Source organism: Atractosteus spatula, chromosome 8, assembly GCF_055471065.1.
Source record: "Atractosteus spatula isolate fAtrSpa1 chromosome 8, fAtrSpa1.hap1, whole genome shotgun sequence".
NCBI classification, from domain to species: domain Eukaryota; kingdom Metazoa; phylum Chordata; class Actinopteri; order Semionotiformes; family Lepisosteidae; genus Atractosteus; species Atractosteus spatula.
The window spans coordinates 27,183,657-27,205,442 of NC_142713.1; the positions used below are offsets into that span (position 1 = coordinate 27,183,657).

The 21,786-nt window shown below is 35.3% G+C and overlaps 1 protein-coding gene across 1 annotated transcript in view; it reads right to left on the bottom strand.

Annotated features, from left to right (window-relative positions):
- LOC148829336 (thyrotropin-releasing hormone-degrading ectoenzyme-like) overlaps positions 1-21,786 on the bottom strand; it is a 219,917-nt gene that overhangs the window by 59,582 nt on the left and 138,549 nt on the right. The window contains exons 8-9 of the mRNA XM_088923246.1: positions 14,558-14,623; positions 6,800-6,987 (exon numbers count right to left, since the gene is read on the bottom strand). Coding sequence (XP_088779372.1) covers positions 6,800-6,987; positions 14,558-14,623 — 254 coding nt within the window. The remainder of the gene's footprint in view (positions 1-6,799; positions 6,988-14,557; positions 14,624-21,786) is intronic.

Below are 21,786 nucleotides of genomic sequence, written 5' to 3' on the forward strand. Positions count from 1 at the left end.
GCCGTTCATGTACACTGCCTTCATCTAGAAGCAATTATTTACACCACTGTGTTGCAAGCATTAATTACAATGATATTCAAATGTTTTGAGCAGAGCATACCTCAATAATATGATGGCAAATTGCAATATAAGCAATTTCAGTTGTTTTGCTTAGTTCTTGTTTCCTTGTTTCTGTGAAACCAGCTACATTAAAAATTTGAGGTCCAATCCATGCTCTGTTTATGGCATGTAATCTCATTTTCTCAAAACAAATACTATAGAGTAATGCTACCAAACAGTACTTAGGCTATGTAAAATATCATATTTCTCAGGAAATATGATTATCAGACTAAGGGAAAAACAGATTAAATGACACTACCATTTAGTTCTAACACATCACAAGTGTCAGGTGCCAATCTATTTTGAGCTGTGAAAGGCTGAAAATGGTATGCTAGACAGGACTGTCGTATACTGCAATATGTTTTCTGCTACACATTCTAGATGGCTGCATGTGTATTTCCTGTTTCTGATGAGTTGCCTGACAGTCTATAACAATGTATTAGGCCTCCTTAAATTTTCACAGAAAAGCTAGTAATCTGTCATGCTTACTGTATGTTTCTTTACACACTCATACTTTACTGTTTCTATATTTATTTGCAAAACTATATACAGTATAAAAAATACACTCATATACAGTGCACAGTGCATATTGTGTAATTACAAATAATATATGACCATATTTTAGGTTTTGCATGCTGAAAAAAATGAGTGTAGATAAATAACCACACATTGAATATTGTATTGACTCTTTGAAAGTACCCTCAAAAGATCATCCAGGATTATCCAGGATGTTTTGTGCATTTCTGTCCTCATGAAAAATGAAAGAAACCAATGCTGAATGGAACAAAATCAATCAGTTTGCAGCTTTAATGTCCAATGTAAGATGATAATATTGTATATATTAACAAACACCAGTATATGTTTGGATAAATGTCTCTAGAGATATAATGCACTACAGATTTTGAACAGCAGGTTGAACAGCAAAAGAGAACTTCAGAAAGATACATCAGGCTTAAATTTTTTATATGACAAAATGCCATTTTCACCATTAAGGTTACACTATTATACAGTACAAAATGTAAAATCTATTGCATCTATTGCATTAGTTGCACATTAGTCAACTGTAATTGTAAGATTATACACAAATTGATGTTTTTTTCGTTTAATTGCCCCCATTAAAAAGTCTGCAAACCCCATGTACAGAAAACCATATTGTTTTTTAGAAACAATTGCAGTTTCAAGATACTTAAAAATAACTAACAAATGCATATACAAGTAGTTCAGGTGGGTAGCTGCGTCAGCATGCGTAGGCTGCAAAGGAACAAGTAATAGGTTTATTCCATGCTGAAAAAAAGAAGAAAGAGAACACAACGTTTCGGCCGTGGAGCCTTCTTCAGGTGTGAAACAAGTATGTTTCAAAGGCTCCACTGAATAATTTTCCATTAAAAATGAAAAAGAAATTTAGAATTGCTTGTATTCACAAGACACCAAGTCTCTATCTTTCTATGTTGAACTTCACAATCTCACATCACCAAGCACTTTGTAATTGAGATTGATCATCCACTGCAAGTAAGGAAACTAATGTGTGCCTGTAAATTCCCAACACTGAAATCTTTATTTCCAACCAAGTTCTTTCCCCTCAGATCAATGTTCAATCTTTACCACTGGACAGGCCAGTTGATTCCTATCATAGCTTCCTAAATGGAACCATTGATTCAGTAGCTCCAGTTAAGGCCCGTAAGGTGGTCTCTCTGAGTAATTTCCTCATGGTTTACTGCTAAGGTGTGTATAATAAAATGCGATGTCTGGGAGATGTAAGGCAGATGAATGGCCTCAAGATACTTTTACATTTAGAAACAATGCCACCTGTCTTACTTAAGCGTTTTGAAGGGTTAGACCCACAATGAAGCCAACAACAGACTTACAAAGTATTAACTTATATATACGTAATATAATATATAGTTATATTTTAATAATTAGTAATATAATATAACAGTTTTCAGGTGCAACTATTTACCTTTGCCCACACTGACATGTTCATCTTACCTGTTTATGCTATGCAGAAATGTATATATTTTGCTGAAAATAATTCAAATATATGATACTGTATAGTCTAATAAGAAACACTGAATTTTTATGTAGTTAAAATCTGATTCTATCCCCACCCCCCCCCCCCCCCCCCACATACACACAAAAAAGAAAATTTTCTATAGTTTAGATATTTGAATGTTGCCAAAATCCTGCTGAGAATATTAAAATAAATCCCAGCCTTCTAAGAAGTGACATCAAGATATAAACCACCTGTGGCTACATCTCTGCTTAAAATACACAAAAAACCGAGTGGGTGGCAGGATTCAGCTTCAGGACATTACAGATGTGGGTGAGCTGTCTACACAGCATTTATCTGGTTGTCATTTGGAACACACAAAGAGACTAGTTTGCTGGTATAGTGACAGTATTGCCAACACAATGTGACATGTTCAGACACTGTATTTTAAAAGCTACAGATTCTATTAAGGCCACTACCACTGTGAAAGCCAAAATATAATAAAATATAATAATGAACTTTTTATACTGATGCAAAGAAGTTTATCCAAAAATATCTGATCCATAAGCATACTGTATTTCAAACCAAATGTAAAAAAATGTTCAAACAATTGAACAATTTGATTTGATTGGCAGCATAATAAGGTTATTGCTATTTGTCAGTTTTCTTATCACATGAAAAGGAGGATTATGTAATAATTATGGTGCATTGGATTCGTTATCTGCATATATTGGGTACAGTCCAAGTTTGCTCTATGCTTTAACAATTACGTTATTTGAATCAAAACTCAGAACAAAACTGCATCTTTTTTCCCTTTATTTTACAAGGTAAATCAACAAAGTACAACTTTGCATTAACTGTACAGCAACAACCTAGAAATCCATGTATACAACAAAGCATTTAGTGGAGCACTGTGGATAAAGGACCATGCTCAAGGTTACAACAGGATCCTGCCTAGAATCTGAACCCCTGACCCTCCAGTCCAGGGTATGGAGCCATGACTACTACTTCACAATTCTTCTAAATGTCTCTTTTTATGCTGTTATCTCTCTTTTCCTTCTTTAATTAAAAGCATGAACACAAAGCTAAGGAGTTATTTTTTATTACAATTTGATTTGCTTTGAAGTACGTTGCTAATGTTACATGTCTCTAAAATATAGTGTCTAGTATCTGTATTTTTACTTGCTTGAATACGCCTGAGAAAACAGAAGTAAGTAATGATTTGCTAAACAAATACATTTTTCTCATGATTCACACAGGTCCAATGGTAGTTGCTAAAATACATGTAAAGTGGAAATCAACTAATTTCATAATTAAATATTAGATAATATAAATCAGGAATAAAATAAATCTCTTGCATGTTGATTTTTTTATATCCACGTGCAAGATGTACAGTAAATAAGTTTGTCAAGGCAATCTTTGTGTATTGCAGTGTTTTTTGTTTTGTGTTTATTAAAACAAAAGATGTACAGTATGTACAGGACAAGCACAATGAAGAACACATTGGCTATCACATGCCTGAGAACTTGGAGAAATGTAAACAATTAAATTAAAAAATCATATTGACACTTGTCAAAACTCAATTGACACTTTACTGTAAACAGGCGCCGTCCTTCGAATGAGACGTAAAACCGAGGTCCTGACTTTCTGTGGTCATTAAAAATCCCAGTGCGTTTCTCGAAAAGAGTAGGGGTGTAACCCCGGTGTCCTGGCAAATTTCCCATTGGCCCTTACCAATCATGGCCTCCTAATAATCACCTTCTATGAATTGGCTACATTACTCTGCTCTCCTCCCCACTGATAGCTGATGTGTGGTGAGCGTTCTGGCGCACTATGGCTGCCGTCGCATCATCCAGGTGGATGCTGCACATTGGTGCTGGTGGAGGGGAGTCCCCATTACCTGTAAAGCGCTTTGAGTGGAGTGTCCAGAAAAGCGCTATATAAGTGTAAGCAATTATTATTAATTATTATAAGTTTGTACAGAATGGGAAATAAAATATTTTATGGTTTACTGTCAGACTTTGCTCACGGAATGGAATTTCTTTCCCATTTGGAGAAACTATGTGTAAAATAAGCATGTAAAAAGTGAGTAAATATAGAAACGAGACAAGAATATTCAAAAAGAGTAAGTTTTTAAATGTTTTTGAGTTACTTTTAGTTATAAAATATGAATAGGAAAAGCTTTGTGTTAAAATGAAAATGTATAAAGTCGGTTGCACAATTGCACAATCTGTATTCAATCAATACATCAATTGGTTCATTCTAGAATTTAAAAATAAAACTCAACTGACCTTTCTATCACACATTGGACATTGTCAGTTCTCTGTTGTCTTTGGCAGGATGCAAAAAGCATTGTCTGTTCCCATCCAGGGATAAGATACTGTATATCCTTGGGATAAATGTAATCCTTGCCTATCCTGACACATTGCCAGGGATTGTGTTAAAATGTGGTTTGTTGGCTATTTGAAAGTGTGTCTTTATAATTATTTGTATGCTTTCATTATCTTCTTTTTCCAAAAAATATATTTCATACAAAAAAATAAAATATATTTTGTGCAAATAAAGTTGTTTTATATATATATATGGTGTAAATTATTAAGAAAACACACAGGATGTGCATGCAAATAATAAAAGAATTAATAGTTATTTCCATTCTGCTTAAGGGTGTATGAACTATATATAAAATTAAATGGGAAATGTCTAAAAGATTCCAAAATCTTTCCAGTCTCTGCTTGGATCACAGAAGACCGTTATTTACCAGTAAGCTTTACCAGATGTTCCTCATTATTGCATACAGTAGCACATTTTTGGGAATGTTTCAATTCAACTAGGATTAAGTACAAACTAATCAAGATAAATCACAGATTTCAAAGGGGTCCATACGTGTGACCAATTATGTTCCTAACAGCATGGAAATGAAAGCCAGATATGAAGGTACTTTGGTTTGACAGCATTAGTGGATCTTATTCTATGAAGAATACAGAGCAAGTTTTCTGTACAAGCAGCAGTTTGTTGAGTTATCACTAGAACAAACACAGAAAATTGCAGACTTGTGTGGATTACTGTACCATCAGGCACACCTATAATGGCGGCTATCTTGTCTATAGATATCCACACCTCCTCATATATCAGTCTGAAAATAGTGGGCTCTGTGACAGTAGAGCATAAATTAATCTATCTTTTCAAAACCGTGCTCACTGTTAGTGGATATTTTTCCACTATATACTGTTCTTACCATATTGTACAGTATTTCCATTATCTTTCCATTATTCCATTATTATCTGTCAGCCTGGTACAGTACCCTCACTCAGAAAAACCCTGATGACTCCTTCTTTGCTGTTACCATACAATAATACACTAATTTTATTTATGAGTGCTATTCAAGAAGCTCAAAAGAATTTTCCTCAACCAAGTTATTCCTCTTTCCAAAAAACTTTTACAACAATTCCTGTGTGGGTTCAGACCCTCAAGAGGCATGGCCAACGTGATTTTCTAAACTAGACAATTATCGGAAAAATGTCAGAAGCAACATCAACCTCTATTTAGCATTTTTGACATCACAAATCTGTTTGACTCTATGAAGCATGAGACAGACTAGAAGACTCTACAAAATCCCTAAGCTTCCTTCCACTGCTTCATAGTGATATGCATGCAATAACTCTGCACAAAGAATAGGAGGTTGTATCTTGAGCTGCAGATATGAAGCTTAGAGACAACTGATAAAAAATAAGAGCAGGTATTTGCAACAAGGTCTCCAGAGCAAAATATGCTGTGGATGCTATTAACTAGACTTCACTTTATTTACAGTAAGTGACAAACAAAGGAAAAGCCATCAAAGCATGAGTCATGTTGAAAACAGTCTCAGGGCAAATAGTGGGGAAGAGGGCATTTCCCATAGGTTAAAGAGGGGGTGAAGCACAGTTTACACTTGTGTACTGTAGGTTAAACTGGTGGTGAGCATGGTTCACTCTCTCATGCTGTTAAGGGTGTAGATAAAAGTACGGTTTCATCCCCCATCATTAAGGTTTAGACAAAAGTGGAATCCACATTAGATACAGAGGTTACTGTAGGTAGCATGGTTATTAGCCAAGGGCTAGTCTGGCCTAAACCCTCCTTTGCATTTTCCAAAGTTTACTATCCACAGTTTGTAGGTCAGGTTATAGTAAAATAGGGTGTAGAAAACTACTGTTTATCAAGGAGTCAAAGTGTATGTACTGTATGTTTTCCAGAGTCACAGTACTGGTTAAGGATGACCTAACACGAGGCAATATGCAGGAAATGCTACAGTAGGCATGGTAACAGTACAATTTTTTTTTTGTTTTACTAACTGCATGCAGCTTTCCAATCAATTCAAACTGTCAAGGTGCTTTAATACTCCACAACTTAAGGAAAGTATTTATTTCAAGTCTAATTGTTTATGTTTCCTTATATGAGTTTGGTACCTATATCTGGATTATATTCTACTTTAAGTGGTGAGTTGGTTCACTCCATCTCCCTTACATTACTTCCATTTAGTTTTAGTCAAAGAGACAGCCACTGAAAGATCCTACAAGAAATGTAGCTTGATGAAATGCTCTAGTCAATTTAGCAACTGGAAAAGCAGTTGCTTCATGGGCTGAAGGCCCTCCTTTCATCTGTGACATATTATATTTCAGTGTTCTAAATGTACTGACCAGAGGAAAAAATAGCACCAAAAAAAATAAAATACAATACCTTATGTTGAGTTGTTCAGGATCCTTGTTTTTTGCATCAATGTCATAGATGAAGTGCTCTTGGGTGATTGTTATACTGTTGTCCATGCTGTCATTTTTAATGATAGTAACTACTGGATAGCCCATCTGCAGAGTCCAGCGATCCATCACCTCTTTTATGTTTATATCCTTCCCTTCCTTCCGCATGGCCTGGTGGGACATTCAACCAAACAGAGCGGTTAATGAACACTCAGATGATATTATAACCAGCATGATATGTTTCTTCATGCAGTATGTGTTAATGGAGACCATTTTAACAGAACTTTATGTAACCTTTGACTACTAGTTAAACTCATTTATCATAATTGATTATGCAGTACAGATGCAGCCATATAGAATGCAACAGGTGTCAGTATGTACACTGCAGAGTGCAGCTTGTCATTAGTTTTTGTTTTTTTTTCACAAATAATCTGATGCAAGACTGCACTACTTTGTAAAACTGCCAGGTGATGCTGTGAATCCTTAAAGTACTGCCGTTGCTTGCAGTTGTCAGACTAATCAGTACAGTATTAAATGTTTTTGAATCCATTAGTCCTTTCCTGCACAAATCATACTATATGCATACTAGTGACTAAAAATTTAATTAAATACAATGATTACATTGTTAATGCAAGATTTTGTTACTACATGGCTACCACAACTCCAAATGAGATATGTCACAATACTGTATAATACTAATAGAACTATCCTTTTTTAATTAATTGTGTACAGTATAAGTAGAAATTAGAAAACAGACTATTTTAAGATTCTAGTTATAAAATATAATTTTATATTTTTATTAGAGTCTTTAAAAACATATTGTATTTGAAAGCAAATAAACATACAGCATAAAAAACAAAAAAGACGCCAGACTAAAAAAAGACGTTTTGAGTAGTGATGTGATGACTTTGACGAGGACTTTAAATTGCATTGTTGCTGATACAAGTCTGCACTATACTTTGATCAATACAGTATATTTAAATTTGTTAAAATTCCAATTTACAGTTCTATTGTTGATGTATGCACTGCTCAAAAAAAAGGAATATTTTAATTGTCGCTTTCAGAAAAGTGGTGTAAATAATTGTATGTGCAATAGAAGGCAGTGAACAAGAATGACAGTAATACTATAGTTGATAGTTGTAGTTGATATGGATATCTGGGGATATTCACTGAATTCTTTAACTTGTGTGGGACATTGGGAAATTTATTTTTGTCCATGTATTCAGCTCACACGCCGAATTAAAACTAGAGTTCATGCAGTACTTGGTAATGGAGACACTTCCTGTTTCATTTTAAATGGTCCCTTTAAAAAGTAATATTTTAGAAATGTAAAATTATTAAATGCCGCTCACAAAATCCAAAAGTATTATAAATATTTGTCTTTTGTCTTTGTCCCCACATGTCAGAGCTACTGTAGTAATCAAAACATAAAATAATGCCTGGACAGGACCTGCAGGACATAATGATTGTGAGGCAGATTAAGATGTCTGTATGAAATGTGAGACATTCCAATTCAAATACAATCTGAAAGATATTCAAAATGTGTTTAGTTAACCACTAAAAATCTTTTCAAATGTTACTGAAGTTGGTATTTGTGATACAGTAGCATTTTCAATGTTTTCTTTTGTTTGAATTTCTTTACACCTGCTGTAAAGTGCTCTGGGATGCTACATTTAAAGGTGCTATAAAAGATAACTTAGTAAATAGTGCCCCAAACAAAACTTATAATCCAAATTCCTGGTACTCTTCCATGTTTATGTATTGATGTAACCAGGTGATGCGGTGGTGGCCCAGGACTCAGGAGTAGCTGTCCTTGTGCCGTCTGACTGTCAGTTCTCTGCTACCAGCTGCAGTACTTCTGTCCTGTGCCATCATGTGAAAAGTTCTGAAAACCCTCCCAGAATTTCTACTTCTTTGGAAAAATAACCTTTTAGATAAGGTTTATTTGATATATAATATTATGTATACCATCTTTAAAAGTAATATCTCAAAGCGCTTTATAGTAGGTGGGACAAAAATCTGAGTTGTACAGTTTTGTACCTTTCAGAATGTTTGAACCACAGCTACAAAGAGAGAGAGAGACAGAAAGAAAGAAAAATAAACCCATGTGAGAAAACGCTTGTGTGCCTTAGTGGTTAGGGGAAATGTCACAGATCACCACAGATCATCATGAGGAAGAAAAAGCACCCCTTTTTCATGCATAAAAAGTTCTTAAACTATTTTAAACAGTTTTCTTTATCTTTTTAAGTCATGCAGCACCTTTCAGTATAACTTTTCAGATGTAACACTGGAGTTATTGCATTGTTTCCTCTTAGTATGGGGTACTGGAGGTGGGTGCTGAAAGACCGCAAAACCAACAAACCTCCAGATTGTTCATATAGAGTAAAATGCCCTTAAATAGAAACTAATTAACATGCAAATGAAACACTTATTAAGCACAACTTTCAAAATTCAAAATAACAAACAATAACATATCCCTGCCTAACGTTGCATGACTCAAGAAGCTTATTTACACCACTGTTTTGCAAGCAATCATTCTAATCATATTAAAATATAAAATATGACAGCAAATTGCAATATAAAAAATCAGTTGTTTTGATTAGTTTGTGGTCACTCCATGAAATTTCTTGTGTTCTTAGAAATTCCATGAAACCAGGCACATAAAAAAAATTGAGAATTACAGAAAAATACTCTAAAGCCACATTACATTTTAAAATGCTAGATAGACTACATACTTTATATGTTTATATAGCATATAAAATATGTTGTATATTCGAGAAATACTATTATTAGACTTAGGGAAAAAAAACAGATCAAATGAAGCTACCTTTTCAGTAACAGCTGTTGAGCTGTGAATGGCTGAAAGCAGTATGCTGGACAGGACTATAGTATAACACGTGCGCTTTCAACTGAAACTTTGATGTGTGTTCTAGATGGCAGTATCTGTATTATATTTTTATTAGAACTATACAGTATATATAGTATATAAGCTAATCTGAATCAGAGCTAGGAAACTTCAAGAGCCTCAGTACTGTGCATAAGAAGCATCCACTCAAGCACAAATATCGAACCAGTGTGTTTGGAAAATTGTAAACTGAAGATGATTTAACTTCGGTTGAAAGCTGTCTCTTCAACGTTTCTTCAACTATCTTCTATAACAAATAAAATTAGTAAAACTGCTTGTGGTAAAATTTTGTTAAGAGTGTATCAGTAAACATAAGCTGTATTGCTTACTGTACTTAGGAGAAATACTGTACATCATTTATAAAACATGTTGTCTGGTTTTCTGTGGTGGGAGAGGTTTTTACTTTCTAGGACTTTTTAATGTTGATTCAGGAAACTAACTTTTTTTTAACATTATAGGGACTAAGCTATCATAATTTTAGCTTTTCAGAAAAACTAAAAATCTTCTATCATGGAGCCTATTGCATCCTAAAAAATGCACACACCTCCCTATTAAAAATACCTCAATTAGCATAAATGTTTGTCTACTTTATGTGGAAATGAATGAACTGTTGTGGAAACACTTAACAGGAAATGTCAAAATATCTTGTGAAGACAAATTTACATGTGAAGTAAGATTTTTACTTTTATATATTCTTTATATTTTACTTATTTATATTCTTCATAACATCAAAACTAGGCCCCACTTCACCTGCAATTCTGTGTTGGATAAAGGAGTTAGAAAGTAGATGAGTTGAATGATGGATGGATGCACATCAAAACTGGATATTTTATAAAACATTTTTCACAATGGCTGTTAAATTCAAATGTCAATTCCTGTCCTGGATGGCTAGCATGTCTATACATGTCCTAGTTCTCTTTAAAGCACCAGTAACATAAGTTTTGTTAAATTTCTGCACTAAAGTTAATAATGAGATGATCTGATTTACAGTAGGTTGGTTAGAGCCCAGCTGAACTGAAAACCTGTAGACACAAAAATGCAATCTACCTGCAAAAAAAACAGAGAAAAATAGATATATACACATTAATTGATCAATTATCATCTGATCTTTGCATAATCTACAATATTACAAATGTTTTTAGAAAAACCTACAGTAAATGGCATTTCAATATTTATAAATGTCAAGTACAAATTTCACTTCATCAGGGTTCATTTTAATCATTTCCAAAGAGCTTTTTGTATATGACTGGTTCACCCCTGGATGGAAATCTCGTCTAATGCAGAGTCACAGACAAAGATACAAATTAGAACAATAAAATAAACATAGCAAGCATGTATATGGAGCCTTATGTATCTGTGAATAATTGTTAAATCCAGGTCTTGGTAAAGGAAACTGGAGTACTCAGTGAACATTAGAGGGATAAAAGTTATCTTAATCTTCCTGAAATAATTACAGAAACACCCACACAAACGTTTGTCGATCATGGAAATTCCACATGGATGGACAGTAATACCTGAAACGAATCCAAGACCGTTGAGTAGTGAGGTATGAGCACTCATCACCATGCCTTCATGCTGACCTATGCAATACTTGACTCTCTAAACATTTCAAGTCCTCTATAAATGATAAAAAAGATGCATTATATAGCAGATGTTTCCTGTCTGCTTTCCCAGTATGTCTCTCAGTTGGAACTGTCTTACCCAGACTAAAGAATAACAGAAGTACAAAAGCTAACATCAATGCCAAGGCTTCTATAGGGATAATACTTTTCTTTACAAAATAAAACCCATTTATGACATTATTGCAGCCTATTTTTACTCTGTTTCTTCAATGTGCTTTTTCTGAAGGTTTCTGCCATTAGCTACTATGTCTTATTTAAGTTTACTAAGTTTCTAAGCTAATTTCTTTCTGAATGGTTTAATTTACTGTATGTAATCAATATTGTCACTGAATAAATTGCTGATGTTTTAAGAATAACAGAATTTAGTTTACATAGAAGATGTTATCAGTATCAATTGTCTTTGCAAATGTGCCGGTTGGTTGCCATCTAAAAAAACAAGCCTGCAAAACACCCTATTTATCCTGATGGAAGTTTTATACTGTACAGTACCTCATACAAAAATGCTGTCATGGTGTTTTAAAAGAAATCCCAAAATGCCAGTTATATTTGTGTTTAACACTTTTGTTAGACGGGATGCAAACAACACACTGCTCTTTGATAAATTACCATTCGATCCGGGTTATCTAATAAATCATTACAGAGAGATAATAGTTTGGGTTTAACCAAAGTATTCTTAATCTTCCTTAAATCATTACAGAAAGTGTATGCCAGAATAAAGAAGAATTTTGAAGTATGATAAAGAGCTATATTAATGAAAAAGTGCTTACAGATTGTCCCAGTAAATTGGATTTCATGAATAGCTAATGAATGCCTTGAATATTTAGTATTCACAAAAGGATCTGTTGCGATGGATGACTGATGTTGCTGGATTTATCACTGGGAAATTCTAATTATAAATATAAATACAAAACAGAAACTTTTCCCCCTTCTAAAACATTGTCATCCATACAGGACCACAATGACAATTCCTAGGAAAAACTAAGGTTGCTGCTGGAAGAGGTGTTAGTGGGGCCAGCAGGGTCTCACCCTTCAGTCTATGTGGGTCGTAATGCACTAGTATGGTGACGGGGACACTATACTGTACCCTGCCTTCCACTCGTTGCTTGTCGGGTAGGCTCCGTTTTCCCCCGACACCGTATGGTATAAAGCGGTTTGACAAATGACATGACATTATGCTGAACTATTAAGGTTTAACTCACAACATAGCCAATACAGTGGTAAAGGTATTCATGTGTTTTTGTAGAAATGTTTAGACTTCACAACATTATAATGTAAAGTATCATAAATAAACTTAATTAATAAGGTTTTTATGACCTGAGATATGCATTTATTCTGTCACAGTCACTGCAAATAAGATCAAGAAGAATTTTGCCATGGGAGGGGAAGAGCTATCAAGATAAGAAACTCAAGATTTAGCCACACCTCTGAACATTCAGGAGTGTTAAAAACTAGTTCGGAAGAAAGAGATTCAGTCAGTCCAGTCAGGCTGGGATTGAGCAGAGAAGGAGAAAGAAAAAATGAAGGTTCCATTGGTGTTCATCTCAGAAATGGAATGGGCTGGTCACCAGGTCTTTGTGACTCATTAGCCTGAGTTGGCTTGAAGAAGATACGGAAATGTATTGAATCTCCTATACTGAGGGTGTGTCACATGTCCTGGACAGGATGAATGCGTGATAGTCCATTTGCCAGGGTTATGGGGTTGGCTTGTTGCACAAGGATTGACAGCGGACATTAGCACCTGGAGGAGTGGTGCATTGCCTGGCAAGGTAGCAACTTATCTTCCCCAACAGACAAAAGAGTAGGAATCAAGACAACATACACTGTATGTCACACGTATACATTGTGTCATAAGAGCTGAGGAGTGAGACTGGCTGCTGTGGTGTCAGGGACAACAGGGCTTGTACTTGTAAAACATGATCAGCATGAAAAAGAGTAGGGGAAAGTTAGAAGTAGAAAAACAAATTGGAAAAGGTTAGGAGTGAGAGGGGAGATTAAAAAAGAGGTGGTTAGTGAAGTGAGAGGGAACTGGACACAACAGAGTAAGTCTACTCCTTGTGACAAACAGGACAGAAATAGATCTGTGCACCAAAGGGTAATCTGAAAATGCTAATGGATAGCAAAGAGAAAGGGAGCTGGTTGCTGTGGAGTGAGTCGGAAGGAAAACTTGGCTAGTGTATAGTCGTGGTGATGCAGAAGCTTGATACTGTATGTGAGAAGAGACCAGGAAAGATATGAAAGTGGAAGGAGCCATTTATGCCAGGAAGGGGACCAACATAAGAAACCATGGTCCAAACACAATAGTAGAGCAAAGGCTGACACATAGACATCAAAAGATGACATACTGGCAGTGTGTAATGTAATGTAAACCAAGAAAGCAGGAGGAAAAGGACTTTCATTAGACAATTACATTTTTATTTTCATTTTAATATAAACATGCAGATTGTAATTTACTTGTGGTAAAAAACTTGTGGTTTTGTCAAAGTTCTTCTAATGATGAGAAACAAACTGATTTTCAAAAGAAAGACAGGAAATATATTACATTTTCAACAATTTTCTATGTTTTCCTTTTCTCCATACAGTATTGTTCTACTCTTGCAGAGTATCCAGTCTATGCTGTTCTTCCTTAGAGTACCTATTTGATCACCTACTCATCAATCTTGTTCGGAAGCCAAACTCCAATTTAAATTAAATCAGTCCTGGAAACGCCATGTGTGCTATCCCTGCCAGCCAATCAATCAGCTTATAACAAACTATAGGCCTTCTTTATTCATCCCAGATAATAGCAGAGAAACCCTTGAGCTAATAACCTTTAAAAACATTCAGATTGCCAGTCTGATTTTCATTCCACCCCTCATTACCTAATGTACTGTAGTGTCTCAATACAAAAGTTGTTCAGCAACACAGTAGATATTTTTAAACTTGACCTTGTGTACATTCAAGAACACCTACTGTGACTACAGACTACACACGCTTTCTAAAGTATACCTATCCAACACATTTTTCTTGGTTTTCATTTGTAATTACTTTTCAGAATGTTTGAGCATTTGTTTTTCGCAATTTGTAAAGAAAGGTAAAATGAATTCTGATTTAATGCATCTTATTTTCAGGCTGTTAGGCCACAAAATGTGTTATCTAGGAAAAGGCTGTGGACTTTCTATAGGTGGTGTTGCTTATATCATTCAACTGTAAAGGAATTAGAAGAAAAACAACTTACCTCTGAAAACTTGTTCCACAAGTCATCTCTTGCTGCATTGCCATACATGTGCGTTATCAAGTAATCCTACAGCAAAAAAAAAAAGTTCATTTTCATTTGAAAATTGCTATCAAGCAGTACATTTTGAGAAGGTAAAAAATGGAGAAAACATTATGAGAAAAATTGTATGAAATATTAGGAAAATTATTAAAAAATAAAATAAGAAAGATTGCACATACAGAAGCAATTCAGCCCATCTGGCCCATTTGGTCCCATCCAGCCATTTCTTGAAAGAAGCCAAGGTATTAGTTTCTTTGGTTCCAAATGATCACAACCCTTTGTGTAAATCATTCCTCCAGCTACGAGTCTTAATTTAGGAGATCCATAAATTAGAGATAGAAAAAGTACTAAAGTTGAAAAGTTGACTTATGAAAACTTTGGTAACCAGGAATATGTGAACTGTCAACATGCAATGCAACTCCGTAATGGTGGATTGTATTGAATGTTCTATTAAATCGAGCATGGAGCCAGTGCTCCAAATCTCATGTGAGTGCACTGTAGCATACACAGGGAAGCATTCATAATAAGAAACCTGCCTACCAACTTAAGGGACATAGTGGACCACTACTAGAGGTCATTCAGGCCTCTTTTCCATGTTAATAGTTTTATATGTGATAAATTAATTAGATAGTTAATTAGATCATTGGTGAGGAGCTGAGAGTCACATTTTCACACGGTTTTAATTTAGATTAGCTTTGGTACAGTATACTGTATACTGTAAAAGGGATTTATGGTGATATTTCTTGTTGGTTTGGGTAGATTGCTGTAGGTTTTTTGTTATTTAGCTTGAAGAATTTTGGTATAATAAAATATTGCACAGTATTTTGTTGCCATTGTGGTTTTCCCATTCTGACACAAGCCATCTGGTAGGCCTGTCACACATGTCCCCTAAATTACTGCTTCTTTTCTGAGCTGTGAAACAAAATGGGAAGCGGGCATGTAAATCTACTGCTCCACAGAGATGTTTGTTGGCACGGTTCAAGCAAAGCCATGACCAGGTTTTTTTAACTGCATTCTGTATTCAAGCTGCCCTTCGATGATCACTCCTTCCCATTCTCTGAATGTCTGCTTGACGAGTCCTGGCTCTTATACTGTATTTGGGTTAAATGTCTGACATTTCTCTTTTTGGGATACAAAGGTTGAGTGCAAGAATTCTCAATGTGCAGGAATAATCACTGAGGCCATGATTTAAAAGCTGGGTTTCTGAGCTGCTTGTATTGAGAAAAAAACTTTTTCCAGGATTCAATTGCAGGACAACATAAAGTCTGAAAGACTTGGCACAACAATTATAATTATTTTTCCCACATGGACAAAACAGATGGATGCACTACATTTTTTCTGCTTTTGCCATGATCTAATAAGTGAAGAAAGAGAACCTCATTGACACAGCAACTAACAGTGTCCTGAAAACGTAATTTCACAAAAACTCAGAGATTTGGATACAAATGCTGTTTGAACTAAAAGGTACCTTTGTGAAAGTGGATTTTCATTACTCACTGATGATATCAAATTATCATCCCCATCTGTGTTCTGAAAACAGCTTGCTTACTCCCACCTATCTCTTCCAGCTTCATGTACAGTACTTATGCTCCAAGGAACAGGTTCATTCATCACTTTAATAAAGGATTTGTATAGGGGTACAGAACAAAACCACATTTTGAGATGACCACAATAAAAAAAGACAAACAATGTTAATATACAGTATATAGTTTAAAGTACAACATTTAAATCAAGGAATATTTTGTTAAAATTGTTCACTGCGCTATTAAAAATCTTTTCGAATATTGTCACTTTTGGTAACCACGCCTCAAGAAAGGTATTACTGTTCTGAAATCAATCCACAAAAGAGCAACCAGATACATTCTCAGGCTTAAAGGAATGTCCTACACCTTTTGAACCATTTCAGTCTTAAACAGTGAAGACTGTGAGGGGCTCTGATCAAGTGGAAGGTATGTCAAGGTGAATTTAAGACCAAGAACAGGAGACACTTCACTACGTTAAAAGTCTTGGGAGTAAACAAGGTATCCACGTATGTTGCCAAAGTCTATACCCTGGCTATTACCCATTCTTTGAAGAAACAGTTCAATTAGATACTTAAATACTGAAAATTAACTACCAAACAAGCTAAATGTGCCATAACTGTCTCATTTTCTTATGTTCATGTCCTACTCCTTTCATTTAAATGTAATCCATGACATCAGTACAGATGGTCTTTGCCATAGAATGGCTCTCATTGACTAAGAAGTATTCTGCTGCACACAATGTGCTCAGTGATATGTTCTATCAACATTAACATATGCTGTTGTTCACCTTTGAATAGTGCAGGTAAGATTTGTGAGAAGAATACTGATTCATTTTAAAGGTAAACAAAGACTTGCTGTGGGGTTATAAGAAGCTCACTGAAGCTGAGGCTTGGTGGCTATCAAAGCACTAATCAGATAAGAGTATGTTGAACCTTATAACCTGGGGACTACTGATTTGCATACAGGTTATGGCAACTGCAACCTACTGTAGTACAGTCTTTCTGTGTTCCTCTGTGTAGCTGACTATTAGTTGCAGTGCTGAAGTGGATTATAATTATTTGTGAGATCCTTAGTTTATGTCCTCACCAGTCAAAAACAATGAGACCCGAGCATTGTCAATATGAACACATACACATATGTCTTATGGCTGGCATTAAAGGCAATGTCTTGGGTGAGCATATACTGTACCTTGTTTTCCTTTCATCCAGAGAAAACAGTGATATTGGATTAGACATTCATTTGAAAAGGATCATTTATTCCGGTTTGGGGAATATACACTAAATACAGAAAATATTTTAAAGAAATTGAATTTTGTCGTGTTTTTTCCTAATATCAAAAGGTAGCATTTAATTTATTTCCCATGTGATCATAGTATCTCAGTGTCAATAAAAAAACTTTAAAAAATAAATGTCATTTCTTGCATAAGCAGAGCGATTACAAACTGTTAAACAAAATTTATTTGATTGCAATTGACTTCTCTAACATTTGGCTTTAAGATTGCTTGGAATATGCTGCACTGACCAAAGTAAAGTTTTAAAAACATAAAAATATTTCTAGTCCTTTTAATAAATTTGAAAAGCTAGATGTACACATTATTACTGTCACGCCCTCTGCAGCCAGAGGGCACTCCTACTCTGTCCTGTCCCTAGTTTCCTGCCTGGCTGTCCTTACAGTCTCTCTCTTTCCCTTGGGCTATATATTTCCGGGTATTGCACTCTGCCCTCGCTCAGCATTGACGTTCGGAAGTCCTGAAACCCGCCTAACCACCCAGGTCGCCTCACGTTCGCTGCCTGAGGGCATTGGTTTCTACCTGACTCCTGAACTGCTGAGCCCGGGCCTTTTTCCCGTTCTGCAGCCACGCATATGGGTCTTATTCCACTCTCCTGCTCTCCACGGTTAGTACCTTTGGTCATGACAATTACACATTTACACATTTACATTTACACACAATTACACATTGTAATGAAAATTATATTGTTTAACACAACAAAACAAAACTTCTCACTAGCTGCAGTAGGTATAGCAAAATATACTGAAATACTTAAGAATGTGTATTTTATTTTTAATTAGTTAAAATGAACCATTTAACCATTACGAAGTAATTGTTCACATCCCCTTTTTTTACACTTTGTCACCTACTGTCTGTAAATTGACAAAAATGATCATGACAGAGAAATGATAAAAAAGGTACACCTGTGTGTTAACATGTGCAATGGTGATGTATGCAGGAATGTTACACAAGGCTTTAATAAAACTGCATTGATTCAAGGCACAGTGCCAGAGAAAGGGAACATACTGTACTCTGAGAATGTTGCTGAAAGGAAATTATCAATGTGAAGCCCTTAGGGCATTGAAGGGCAAGGAGAATCATCGATGGTCTTCAGCAGACCTACTGGTAGGTCACCAACCGATGTGAGCCAGACCTCCGTGACCGCATTTAAATGCAGGATTCCATCTCCATCTGCGACTATGTCAATGGCAGAGTTTGCTTATACACAGTTTCTATTTTGAGTTTCAGTTCTCCCAACTGCAGGAAATCCTTGCTCATATCCACATGGTTATGTCAGTGGAAACTTGTAAAAAAGCACAGCTTCTCCACCAACTCATGACCCTTTTTGATCTCATGCACCTCCCTTGTACTCTATTCATCTCTTCATCCAACCAGGCAGATTTGTCTTAGCAGAATAAGCACATGCTTTCAACACTTTCTTAAATATATTTACAGTTTTGCCACAGGGTTTTTCAAGCCTGTAAATCAGTCCAATCCAATACTAATGAGAACTCCCCTCTAGATCTCTCACTTTCCCTCCTTCCAGGCTGGAATCTAGATGAACACAGAAACCCCCTTTCCTCCTAGCTGTTCTTATTAGCTTCTTAATTAACCCCGAAAAGTGGCTAATTCCACACAGAACCTATCAGCTACTTTAAGGTCCTTTTCTTTATGTGTACCAATTACACATTCAAACCAAGATGCTGTCTTCCTCATTAACATTTACAATACACTTACAGTCCTACAGTAATGTTTTTATGATCTCCACACTGAATGGATTCTTCCACTTCTTCATGATAAGAGCAGCGTCAATCCAGGGCCTATTCCAGAAACACAGTGGGCATAACAAGACTATATGCAGGCCAGACTATCACAGGCTGCTCCTACACAAGATCCAAGTGACAAATTAGAGACAATTTAGGTATATTGTTTTGGTAGGTGAAGGGAAACTAAGCTGGGGGACCAGGATAAAACCAACATAAATACAAAAACATTCCAATTCCAAAAAAACATCAGCACCCACGAACTATGAGGACATCAAACTTACCTACACATCAGCGTGCCTCCTAAATACATTCTAATTAATTGTAAAATATTTTGATATTTTTATTAAATGTTGTTTTAATAATTATATTGACAAGTGTCAATAATATCCACAGCACTGCAGGGACAAAAATCAATAATTACCACGGGCAGTTGACTCAGACAGTTGAAGAGTTTAATACAAGGTTAATATAAAACAGATTTAAATGTTAAAATTGTGTGTATTACCAGTTCTATACATTGGTGGATCAGCAAAAGTTCTTAATTTTTAACAAATTTTAGTTACAACACAATTAATAATGAGATTACTTGCCCCTAAACTCCGTTAATCTGGTGCGCATAATGTCATGTTACTAAATGCTGTTGCCAGAAGTTAAAAAGCTTAATGAGATTTAGATTTTCTATGAACCCCATGCTAACTGGTGAATTCCAGGACAGTCATTACTCAGGTGTGCAAGCTGAAAATAACCAATTGGACTTAAGCAGAAGGAAAAAACACTCACTATGGAAGTTGTCTGACATAGAGTGCTTTTCACATGTCTGATCATCATGAATTGATAATATATTAAGAGCTTCTTAGTCAGAAAAAAATGATTTTAATCCTCCAGAAAACAGAAATTGTTACTTTAAATCATAGATGATGATATAAACCATACGGTAATACGTACATTTCAATAATTAAGAAATGTAGCAATCTGTTCTAATTTCTCTTGCCCGTTAGTCTTAAATAATAAGTTATATTTTCAAAAAACTGAATGTAATCTTTTCAAGTCATTCTGCTTTCAAGAAACAAGTAGTTATTTTCGGGTATTTTAGTACCCTGATAAAGTGAAGCTCAATTTCAAAAAGTGGGATTGGTATGAAATTATAGGAATGATGCTTTTACACTTACCTTTCAATTCCTTGCAACAGTTTTATTTAGGAAAGGTGAAATGAACTGTAAAATCTCAAAGCTGTAGTGCAAATCAGTAGCTGATTGCTAGATATGTAATGATATTGGAACAGCACTACTTACAGAGGTAATGCAGTTTGAGATAATATCCAAATCATTTAATTCTCTCATTCCCTTTTAATATTCAGATACCCATGAACCACTTTATACCGCCTATTGTGCCAAGAACTTAGTACTGGAAACATTATTAAGTGGGATGAATAAAACCCATGTATTACAAAATAAGTCAGTTTATGCACTGTTTAACTATGCGAGATATAGCATGACATTTTCTTATAGAAAATCATTCATAAAATCTATTTCTTGGTTTGTATTATTGTATCAGGCTACTCAAATGTTAGATGTATTTAATCAAAATCCTTCAGCCATTATGGAGATATTGAGATTTCAGTATGAGGTCTTGTGGCATCTGCTCTTAAGGAGGAGTATCAGCCTATTACAGCTCTAGGACCCCAGGGTTTTAAGCCAGAAGTGATGCTTGTGTACTTTATTTTGTATATCAGTGAAGTCATGAAAGGAGTTCTGGCTATAACCCCAGCCAGACATTTGAATGGAGCCAAATGCCCTTGTTCTCTTTGCATTTTGAATACTTCACCAGTTACCCTTAGCTATCATACAGAGTTTTCAGATCTCTCCTAGAAAAGCTATCCATTTTCTTAATTTTATTATACTCTAATTAATGTAACTAATTGAATTTGTTTCACAATTTATCATGTGTTGAAAAAGTAAGTATACCCCTTTATGGTTTCATGGTTTAACATATTTTAACATTTGTGACCGTCAGCTACTGTAGTACTCTTATCAAGTCCTAACAGAAGATCAAACTAACTTTAAAAAGGCAACCAGCATTCAATACCATTATGTAAAAAGTAAGTACACGCCTTGATTCAGTAACTTTAGCAGCAATAACTTCAATTAAATGTTTCCCTTGAAGATTTGATCAATCTTTCGGATTGTGAGGAAAAATTCTGGCCCACTTTTGACTCATGTGGCAACCATTATGAGTCAACATCCCCACAACACAGCAAAACGTGGTGGGGATTGAGGAACTTCATTGCCAGTTGAATTAAAGGGAACTTTTAGGAGTTCAGAATCTCCTTGAGAACTGACAAATTCAAGGAAAACCTAAAAATACCTTGCCTATGTTGTTGATACATTTGTTTTTCTTTTTCTCTGTAATATTTATCTGGGATCTGCCTTGAATTGATAATAAGTACTTCTTCTTCTCAAAATGATAGTGACACAACCATAAAGAATTTTAGCAGCAGTGTAGGAGAGGTTGAAAGTTTAGTAAGGGAACTTCTACAGTTATGTAACCTTGGAAGAGTCATTTTTAGTCACCTCAAAAAATAATTATCTATATATTTTATGGTCACTTGCTTCTTTCTGATTCGCAGTGACT